Source organism: Pollachius pollachius (assembly GCF_949987615.1).
Source record: "Pollachius pollachius genome assembly, chromosome: 1".
Classification (NCBI taxonomy): domain Eukaryota; kingdom Metazoa; phylum Chordata; class Actinopteri; order Gadiformes; family Gadidae; genus Pollachius; species Pollachius pollachius.
In genome coordinates, this window is record NC_136934.1 from 44150817 (window position 1) to 44162006 (window position 11190).

The window sequence follows — 11190 nt, forward strand, 5'->3', positions numbered from 1 at the left end:
ACAATAACAACAATGGGCAACTGTATTTTCTTTATTTTGCATTTTTCTTAAAAAAATCAAAAGCCCCATGACCCCATGGTTGCAGTTGTATGACTTTTCACTGTAACGTGAAATCCATTTAAACAAAAAAAGAACCTGAGCTGAATCAATAGATCTTTATCTACCGATTCTCAAATTAAATCTTTCCAAAAATGCAACCTGCTAGGGATGGACTGCAATGCATTTGGTCATATTAATGTAAACGCAAGCAATGTAGCACCAAAGATACATACATACTTTGAAAAAATACAATTTTAATGCTCTTTTTAAATGACAAAATATTGAAAATTGTTTCTATTTTTTAGAGAGACGGGATACAGTATTATATTGACTGGTCATTTCACAAGTCTTTAAAGGCCCTTCACTCGACCATGGATACTAAAACTAACCTAGCTAATGGTATAAAAGTACAGTACAAATGCAAAAGGTGTAAAAATAATGAGAACTGAAGCATGACTTGTAGAATCAGTTAAAGCTGCCAGACAGTATATAAGTCTCAAAGTCCGAAAGCATCCACCTAACCCTCACAAAACTCTAACCAATTAACCCTATCACCATAATATCAAACCTTTACCCTCTCACCCTCTGAGAAGAGGGTGAGAGGGCTGATCCTGAAAGCTCCCCAACACACTAGTCACATGAACCGTTGCTGTTCATGTGATCTATAGCTCCTCCCCCAACATGCTCCATGAAGGAAACAACAACATAGTTAGCGTCTGTAGAGATAAAGTATAAAACACAAGTATAATATAAGAATATAATTTTACTTCCAAGTATAGAGAAGTAGACTATTTAAATGAAAGATGCTTTTCACGGTACCACGAGTTCCACAATTATTAATTGATATCGTTATTTTGTTACATTTACTCTTTGATAACTCAACCAAAATATCCAGCTTGGATCCTGAGTAACATAAACTTCTGGGTCAGACCTTCCAGAACCATAATCAAATTTTCTAAAAATACATTTACTGTTACTAGCTTTTTACTGGTAGGTATACAGTTTACCTTATCATCAAACTACAAGTTTTACTATCTTCTAGTAAACTTTGAATCCTTAACCTTTAGAGGTACATCCTCAACTTTATGAAATATTACTCAAGCTTTCATTTCACTTTAGTTAACGTTAAGGTAAAGGGTTTTTTTTAAACTTAGATTCACTTCACAAACAAAAAAACTTTATAAGAAAGAAACTTTAGTACAAACTCCAGCATATTTTTTTCCCGTTGAGGAAGAGGAGGGTCTCTACATGACACAGCATGACTCTGCATTCAGCGCCCCCTGGAGGAGAACAGAGAGGAGGTGGAAGAGAGTAATAAAGGAAAGTTAGTGAAGAAATAAATAATCGTACATAACTGACTATAGAATTATATAACATATAAATAAATAGTACATTCACATGTACACACACAAAAATAGTAAATAAAGGTGTCCTTAAATATAAGACATGTATACATATATCATTAGGTCCGATAAAAAAATTATAGATCAGATATTCCAAATTAATTCATAAATATATATAATAAATAAATAAATCCTACATATTTAATCTGAGATCTATAATTGAGTAAATACACATGCTAAATGTATATTTATTTTGCACTGTAAATGGTAAAGTTGTATAGTAAAGTTACGTTTTGGAAAGTAATGTAAAGCTTGCTTAAGCTTTACAGTTCTAAAGAGTACTGTAAAGATATAAACAGTACTTTACAGTACTTAAAATATATAAGTTTGTTAAAATACAGTTTAGTACAGTAAAGCTCTGTAAAGTATCGTTAAGAACAGTAAAGTATGCTATTGTTTGTAATGCTTGAGCTGTTTAGCAGAGTAGCATACTGTATTGTAAAGTACAGTTAAGTACAGTGAAGTATGTAAAAGTACAGGTAAGTAGAGTACAGAAAAATACAGTAGTATGTCATCGTACATTACAATACGTAGTAGACCATTGTAGAGCACAGTAGACTACACTAAAGTACAGTAGGAAAATGTAAGGTATGTTAAGAAGGAATCATCAGCTACCTGTCTGCTGCGTTCGTTGTTCCCAAAGATAAATGATTGTCCCAGTGGCGGCGGCGGCAGCCCGCCGCCGCCGCAGGACTCGCGTTCGGACGGCTGGCCGCACGAGTCACAGATGACCGTTCTGCTGCGCAGGTAGTACTCGTGAACGCCCTGCAGGGGGCGACAGAGCAGCACTCACAAACCTGATCCGCCTTTAGATCAGCCAGAAGGAGGGAGAGTAACATACCTCCTCCTCCGCCTCCTCCTCATCATCACCCTCCTGGAACAAGGAGCGGGTCACCTTCCTCATCGCCATTTCCTGGGCAAACAGAAGGTCACAGAAAGGTCAGGTCACAGGAAGTGAGAGAGAAGAAGGAGGAGAGGAGGAGGAAGGACGAGGTATAACGTAGGATGAGGAAGAGGAGCTGACCTCTCCAGCTGTGTTGATCAGCAGGGTCTCCATCATGTCCCCAGTGCCCCAGGAGGTCTGGGTCTTCCAGACCAGGTCTGTGGGGGGGCTGTGGACCCCTCCGCCTCCGGATGACCACACCTACAGGGTCAAAGGTCAGACAGGGTAAGAGACAGACAGGCAAGCAGACAGATCTGTCTATGTGTAGTTCTTGTTTGTCCCGCAGACGACCTGTTAATTAGTACAAGGCCAGTCGGAGCAGCCATGCCTGGCGGGATTACAGCAAATCAACCCCCCATAAAGTTCAGAACTGGCTGCAAATCAATGTCCACTTGTTTGTATTGCTCTTAATCACACTCGAAGGCTTCAAAGGCAGCATTATGAGACACCCCTAATCAAACCACTAATTATCAGAGGGAACGTTGAGCTGGCCAGTGCTGACTGGCAGAATACCCACACTAAGTAAATGGTGGTTGTTATTTGATACTCAACCTATGACTAGCTGGCCCTCAGCTGATCCGATAGTTACAGTACTTGTGCTGCACTATGTTTAGTTATTAATCAACGTCACAAACAGCCGAGCCATCGGCGAATTTCAGTTGAATGTCTGGCTGGTCCTTAGTAAATAGTGATACTAATCGTCACAATATCAGTGGCATGAAAACAGCTCTCCAGCGGACTGATAAAAGGAAAAAGCTACATTTTAGTTGAATGTTGTTTAGTTACTTTTGCATCATTCAGGTACTTTAGTTTCCTGTCGTTCAGTTAATTTAGGGTCATTCTCTTACTTTAGTTTCATGTCGTTCAGTTACCCTAGGGTCATTCAGTTTTTTTAAAGGCGTTCAGTTACTCTAGTGTCGTTCAGTTACTTTAGCGTTGCTCAGTTACTTTAGTTTCATCTTGTTGTAGTGTCATTCAAATACGACATACTAGAGTTGTTTAGTCAGTTAATAATTTAAGTCTAGCAGTCTTCTTTTGGAATGCCGGATTCACCATGCCTTGGGTTTGCAGTTGGTTCTATGACTTGTTTAAGTTAGACAGACAGACTCACTGTGACGGTGGCTCCAGCCTTCAGGGTAAACTTGGGTGGGAACTTGTAGCTGATTGTTTCGCTGCTCCCCTCCTTCCTCTGGATTATCCAATGACCAAGTAGCTGATCCTGCAGCCAAACCAACATCAAACCAGTAAACATCCAACTAGTAAACACGTCATCCAACACAAACCTCCACCACAACATCCAACTGAATCTACAACACCCACCACAACACTTGACACAACACCCCACACAACATCCAACACAACGTCCAACACAACGTCCAACACAACGTCCAACACAACGTCCAACACAACACCCCACATAACGTCACCCACCTCATCAGACTTGTTGCTGAGGCGGACATATTTGCCATACATGTCGACGTCGTCCACGGTGACGCGCCCGCTGGCTGAGGCATTCTGGGTAACCTTAGTTCTGGTGACCACCACTCCCGTCATCGCTGCCGCCCCGCCGGACACCGCCCCGCCGGACACCGCCCCGCCGGACACCGCCCCGCCGGACGCCGCCCCCCCGGACACCGACCCCCCGGACGCCGCCCCCCCGGACACCGCCCCGCCCGAGACTACACCGCCCAACCCCGCCACGCTGGTGCCGTCAAGGCGACGCTTCTTGGCCTGGCTGGAGGAGGAGCGGCTCGAGGAGACGACGGGGGGGGACGAGAACACAAGCCCCCCGGACAGTACGGAGTGGCTGTGGCTGGAGGTGGAGCTGCGGCTGACCATCACCCTGGTGTTGGAGCCGGGGGAGAGGCGCAGCCTGGGGGGGAGAGGGGGGAGAGGGGGCTGAGTCGTATGACGCAACCGTTGCAGATGACATACTATGGATTCTGATTGGTCAAGCGTATACAAACAACTATATATCCAATATCCAGGATATACCCACGGGTATTTCCCCTGTGAACGTATCCCTCTGCATTGATCCAACTGGTGAATCCCTTTTTTATTATTATAAATGATCATTTTATTTTAAGGTTTTATCCTTTTATTGTAGAGTAAGACAGGAAGGTATGGGAGATAGAGGGGAGACATGCAGCAAAGGAGCACGGGCAGGAATCGAACCCGGGTCGCTGCGGTCAGGACACGGCCTTAATGGTACGCCCTCTACTGGTGAATCGAGTGTCGGGGGGGCTACCTCTCCTCCTCCCCCTCAAGCAGCTTGCGGTAGGCGCTGATCTCCATGTCCAGGGCCAGCTTCACGTCCAGCAGCTCCTGGTAGTCGTCCAGCTGCTGCTGCATCATGCTGCGGATCTCCACCATGTCCTGCTCCTTCTCCTCCAGGCGCCTCCTCCACACCTCCCGCTCCCTCCTCAGCTCCTCCTCCAGCTCCCGCAGCTGGGAGTCCCGCATGGAGACCTGGACGCGCGCACACGGACATAGGCCGCCTTCATCAGGGACGGTCCGCCTCTCTTCTGTGTGCGTGCCTCGGTGTGTGTGTTTCTCTGTTTGTTTCTCTCACTTTCTGTTTGTTTCTCTGTTTGTTTGTTTCTCTGTCTGTCTGTCTGTCTGTCTGTCTGTCTGTCTGTCTGTCTGTCTGTGTGTGTGTGTGTCTCTGAGTGTGAGAGTCTCTGAGTGTGTGTGTGTGTGTGCGTGCGTGCGTGCGTGCGTGCGTCTCTGAGTGTGAGAGTCTCTGAGTGTGTGTGTGTGTGTGTGTGTGTCTCTCTGAGTGTGAGAGTCTCTGAGTGTGTGTGTGTGTGTGTGTGTGTGTGTGTGCGCGTGTGCGCGTGCGTGCATGCGTGTGTGCGTGCGTGTGTGTGTGCGTGCGCATGCGTGTGTGTGTGTATGTGTGTGTGCGCACCTGGCTCTGCAGCTTGCTCATCTGGGCGCTCATGGTGTCCATGCGGATGCGGCTCTCATTCAGCTCCTCCTGAGACGCTCCCATCAGGTGACTCTTCCTCTCCGCTGACACGCACGCGTTCTCAAGCTAGCACACAGATAGCATCACGGCCTCAGACGTGCTAACCACTGACACACTGCCGACCAGTATGATGACTACTACACCTTCACTGCAACATGTGTGGTCTCCGGGCGTGTCTCCCTACCTTGGAGGTGTAGGTCCTCTCAAGCTCCTCCTTGTAGAGGGCCACCTGCTCCTCGTGTTGGACCCGCATGTCTGCCAGCGCGCTCGCCATCATGCTCTCAAACTCCACCTGGCGCCCGCTGTCCAGCTCCACCAGGCGAGACTGGTGGCGATTCTTAGTCTCATTCAGCTCCTACACACACACACACACACACACACACACACACACACACACACACACACACACACACACACACACACACACACACACACACACACACACACACACCACGATTTAAAATAAATATCTGGCCGATTAGCTTAACAGTGGCCATCTAGCGCAGAGTTAGCCTGGCGGATACCTGTCTGTAGCTAGCAGAATTAGCGTACCGGGCCCCTAGCTGCTGCTAGTAAGTAGAGTGAGTGTGGTGGAGACCTAGCTGTAACTAGCGGAGTAGCTTGGCGGAGACCAAGCTGTGGATAGTAGAGTTAGTGTAGCTTCCAGAAGTGATTGAGCTTCAGGGATTTCTAGTTTGTCTAGTTTGACTTTACATACTTCCCTGCCTCAATCAACATGCTTAAAACAAATATGAAAAAAAATAAAGTGAAACAAGGTCACGCTCATCCGTCATCAGCCTGGCGGAGAACTAGTTGTAGCTAGCAAAGTTAGCATAGTGGAGCCCTAGCACTAGCTACCAGAGCTAGTGCTAGCGCAGCCTTAGTAGGAACACTTGGCGTGGTGTGGACCTCGGTATAGATGCTGTTCTGGAACTCCAGTTGCTCCTTCAGCGTCTGCAGGCGGTTCTCAGCGTCCACCCTCTGCAACGTCTGCTCCTGGAGTTTAGCTCGGGCCTCGGCCAGCCCGGCCTCCGACTGAGGAGCGGGGAGTGAGAGAGAGTGAGAGTGAGAGTGAGAGAGAGAGAGAGAGAGAGAGAAATTTTATTTAGTGACAAATGACAATATATAATGATCTGAATTTTCCATTGGGATAGTTGGGATTTTTACTTCAAAAATTTCACTAAGTGACTAGTGCTTAGGCTAAATGCCTAAAACTTCAAATTTTAATATCAACTGTAGGATCATGGTTTGGCCAGCAGGTGGATCACATAGTTCAGCTACAGACTCTTGGGTCCTTGATACGAGACCTAGAGCCCTAGAGATCTAGAGTCCTGATTCCTAGAGTCTTGGTATCTAGGATGGTAGGTCCTACCTTAGCCAGCTGGGCACTGAGGTCCTTGACCAGGGCCTCCAGGGATCGTTTCTCGCCCAGGGCGGTGGACAGCGAGGCGTCCTTAGAGTTGAACAGAGCCTCCAGGTCCCTGAGACGCAGCAGCGCCGCCTCCAGATCAGACTCCTTCTTACCGTTCCTGGACAGGAGACAACAACCACTCTCTTAATGTGAAGGAACTACCATATTGGAATCAGACAAGTCTGGGAACTTTTCATTTGAAAAAAAACTATTCTGTAATACTAGAGTCAGACGACACTGGGGACTTTTAATGTGAAGTGAACTATTGTACAGTACTAGAGTCAGACCACATTGGGAACTTTTTAATGTGAAGGGCATAGGAGCCATTGTTATATTTTCTAGGGGCCCCTTTCACACACACACACACACACACACACACACACACACACACACACACACACACACACGGTTCTGTTTGAAGACAGAATACTACTATTAGACCAAACTATCCAACTATAAAACCCACTCACACATTACTGCACATCTACAAACATTACTTAACAAAACACACCTCGAAACATTCCCTGAGTGTTTGGGCAACTAGCAGGCTGCTAGCCTCAGCCCGGGCTAGAGAACAGTAGCGTTTAGGCCAGGAGATTACCATTTCACACTTGCCCATGGCCCGCTGGCACATAGACAGACAGATTCTTGGCCTTTATCTTACTATGATAAAGACACCAGACTGTAAGCAACATACTAGACTTCAGACTGCTAGCCCAATTTCTGCTGGCATTTCTATATAAATAAATCAGACTGCTACTATCATATTGATCCAATAATCTTCACCCCTAGCCTTATAGCATACAGACACCAGACTACTATCCTTGACCCTGCTAGTATATTGACACCAGCCTGGTCATTAGGCTTTAGCCTGCTAGCATATAGAGACCAGACTGCTAGCCTATAGCCTAGCATACTAGGTATAACCATTGAGGCATGAGAATGCTATGGGAACTATGGGAATGCTATGCTGCTATGGGAACCAACGTAGGATTTCCAATGTTCTGAGTTCAGAAGGTTTGCGGCTGTCGCATGTTCGTACGTCGTCTCCTGTCCTGAGGGAACACAAGCTGCTGTGAATGTGTGGCCTGCTTTGTCTTGTAGGGATGAGTCACTGGTTAAACATCTAGCTGAGGAAGGGGAATTCTGCTCCCTTTAAGAGCAGGAATAACATCTGTCGGCATAATTTGTCTTTATACTTTAGCCTCACAACATTACACTACAATACCACTGGGTTAGAATACACTGAGACCTTATCACTGGGTTTGTACAAAGTAAGACATTATCAATGGGTGTGCATCAAGATATAATGAGGGCTGAAACTAAGACATTATGGGGGTTGACACCAGGACATTATGGGGTTGACACCAAGACATTATGGGCGTTGATGGATACTAGAGTTAATATGCCCCGTCCATAATCTGCACAGGAAAGCAGACAGAGCCGTAACTGAATGCAAAATAGATTATAGAAATAATGAAATCACTTCTGCTAGGATTTATACTGTGAGGGTCTAGCATCCACTGAATGGTGAACCTTTATTGGTAAAAGACCATTTCAATCTGAACCAGCTGTGGACATGCTTTCCCTGCACACAGAAGAACCAAAACCAGAAAGTGCCGACCCAATACTCTAGTGAGTGGACGTGTGAAGCCAAGATAATCTGTAGTATAGAAGGTATATGGAGTATTAGCAACAGGTTTAATTTATACTGCAGAGATTATCAACAGAGAGGTTGGAGATTTGGAATGGGGTAGCTAAGGCTTGGAGTAGCTAACATCGAAGAGGACTACAGAAACATTCCTCTGTTTATTACTCAGGGTATGCTGCAGGACGGAGGTTGTTAAATGTAAAGTGTAGGAATATTTTCCAGTGACTCTTTGCAAAGCTTTCCTCTCATTGTCTAATGAAACTGGAGACACACAGAGTTCCCAGTGTTCTGGTTAACTCTCTACCCTCCGAGGCACTTCCACATTCCGGCTGTTCTAAACAGCAGCCTGCTTCAATTATAGCGTTTTGGAGAAGACGGAATCAAACAGATCTTACATAACCCACCGCATGGTCATGCTTTGGGCACACCCATGCTACCAAGAGACCTGGAATTATCTATCCTCTCTCCCTTTCTCCACTTTCCCTGTCTCTCTCCCGACTTGCCCTCTCCCCATTTTCTTTCTTTCCGTTGTTCTCTGTGTGTGTGTATGTGTGTGTGTGTGCGTGCGTGCGTGTAATTGTCATTCTAGACCAGCTGCCTACTAGCAGTTGTCTGGATCCAAAAGACTGTTGATAGTGCCTTTACACTATCAACAGCCATGGAAACAACAGCTATTGAAATATTATTTTTTCCCCTGTAGGTTCTCCAACAACCACACATTAAGCCCCTCCCACAGCCACACCTATAGCCCCTCCCACAGCCACACCTGTAGCCCCTCCCACAGCCACACCTATAGCCCCTCCCACAGCCACACCTGTAGCCCCTCCCACAGCCACACATGTAGCCCCTCCCACAGCCACACATGTAGCCCCTCCCACAGCCACACCTGTAGCCCCTCCCACAGCCACACATGTAGCCCCTCCCACAGCCACACCTGTAGCCCCTCCCACAGCCACACATGTAGCCCCTCCCACAGCCACACCTGTAGCCCCTCCCACAGCCACACCTGTAGCCCCTCCCACAGCCACACCTGAGCGCCAAAGGGAGAGTCGGTTTATGCTTTCATATTCAAACTATGAATTCACAAAAGCATGTCGAACCACCTTTCAGAGAAAAGAGCATTGCAGGATCCCATTCAAATTAAACACGAAAAAAAGTAATGGACTATTAAAAAACTAAATAAACAAATGTATAGTTAAATAATGCATAATAAATAAGTAGCTGGATTAATAATATACTATAATATACTATATAATAAAATACTCTAGAGAGAGTGGCTGGACGTTATTCACAAGTGTGGATCAGTTAGAAGACATGTAGCAGCTTGAGACAGCTTGGAGCTTGAGACTGGACAACAGACTACCGTCCACCGACCCCCCCCCACCAACTGACACAGGCGCTCCGGGCTCAACAGTTGTGTGCAAACGGTGCTGCATGCATACAGCTGTCGTAACAGCGCCCTTACACACTCAGGGCAGTTGAACTGAAAGTATACAAAGAGTACCAGTATGAAGGTATGTGTGCTATGTGAGTTGGTCAACTAGTTTGGTGTGTTTTGCTAACTGCTAACCGTGAACCTTGATATGGATCAATTTCCTGTCCCAGGAGGTAACCACAAGGACCAGCCAAGATTCCTGAGCTCCATGGCAACCAAACATGGAGCGTCAACAAACCAGATTTAACCAGCCTCCACCCAGAAGTCCTTCCTCTCAACACCACCCAGATTTAACCAGCCTCCACCTAAAGGTCCTTCCTCTCAACCACACCCAGATTTAACCAGCCTCCACCTAAAGGTCCTTCCTCTCAACACCACCCAGATTTAACCAGCCTCCACCTAAAGGTCCTTTCTCTCAACACCACCCAGATTTAACCAGCCTCCACCTAAAGGTCCTTCCTCTCAACACCACCCAGATTTAACCAACCTCCACCCAGAGGTCCTTCCTCTCAACACCACCCAGATTTAACCAGCCTCCACCTAAAGGTCCTTTCTCTCAACACCACCCAGATTTAACCAACCTCCACCCAGAGGTCCTTCCTCTAAACACCAACCAGGTTTAAACCGTCTCCACCTAGAGGTCCTTCCTCTCAGCCCCTGCTAGCTACACCTCGCTTCGTTTGCACGTCAAATAGAAGATGGAAATTTTCACCTTCACAGCTGGCTTGAAACACAAAATACCTGCCACAAAAGATCGTCGACCACACCCTGACCTGTCGTTTAGAGTTAAACGAACACACCTCACACTATTTCACACCAACATACTCACCACTGACACACTACACACCTAATACCTGCTATTAGAGCTTTGTATGTGTGATCGTAACTATATAACCCTTAATCTTTATCTTAATTATATAATCTTATCTAAATTCTCCATAATCGTATCTAAATTATACATCGTCGTATAATTTAGAGCCTGCTGGTGCTAAGTTCCAAGATATCGCTTATCGTCATCCCATTAAGACATTCTTTAGATAGGCTGTGCGGTTTCAAAACCACAAATATGCTGCTGTGCAAATGAGTCGGAACTGTAAACAGTTGTGGACTAGCCTGATACAAGTCTGTCTCTGCCTGGTGCTGTACTGCTGCTAGCATAAACATCCTCATACCGCATGGCCATCTTGGATGCTAGCACAGCTACTGCTAGAGTCTGCCCTCAGCTAGCATGATAACTTCTAGCTATTAGCATCACCACTAAGCTCCCAATGATACTTCCTAGCTGTTAGCATCATCACTAAGCTCGCTCCCGAGGTGAAATAGTTGAAGATGCCTTT

General features: G+C 46.1%; 1 protein-coding gene across 1 annotated transcript in view; it reads right to left on the reverse strand.

Moving 5' to 3' along the window:
- Positions 1–15: 15 nt before the first annotated feature.
- The window catches only part of LOC307079735 (lamin-A-like), a 14265-nt gene continuing 3090 nt past the window's right edge, over positions 16–11190 (reverse strand). The window contains exons 3-13 of the mRNA XM_079742237.1: positions 6729–6885; positions 6266–6391; positions 5541–5711; positions 5297–5422; positions 4634–4854; positions 3817–4258; positions 3497–3604; positions 2467–2586; positions 2284–2355; positions 2058–2207; positions 16–1319 (exon numbers count right to left, since the gene is read on the reverse strand). Coding sequence (XP_079598363.1) covers positions 1284–1319; positions 2058–2207; positions 2284–2355; positions 2467–2586; positions 3497–3604; positions 3817–4258; positions 4634–4854; positions 5297–5422; positions 5541–5711; positions 6266–6391; positions 6729–6885 — 1729 coding nt within the window. The 3' untranslated portion in view covers positions 16–1283. The remainder of the gene's footprint in view (positions 1320–2057; positions 2208–2283; positions 2356–2466; positions 2587–3496; positions 3605–3816; positions 4259–4633; positions 4855–5296; positions 5423–5540; positions 5712–6265; positions 6392–6728; positions 6886–11190) is intronic.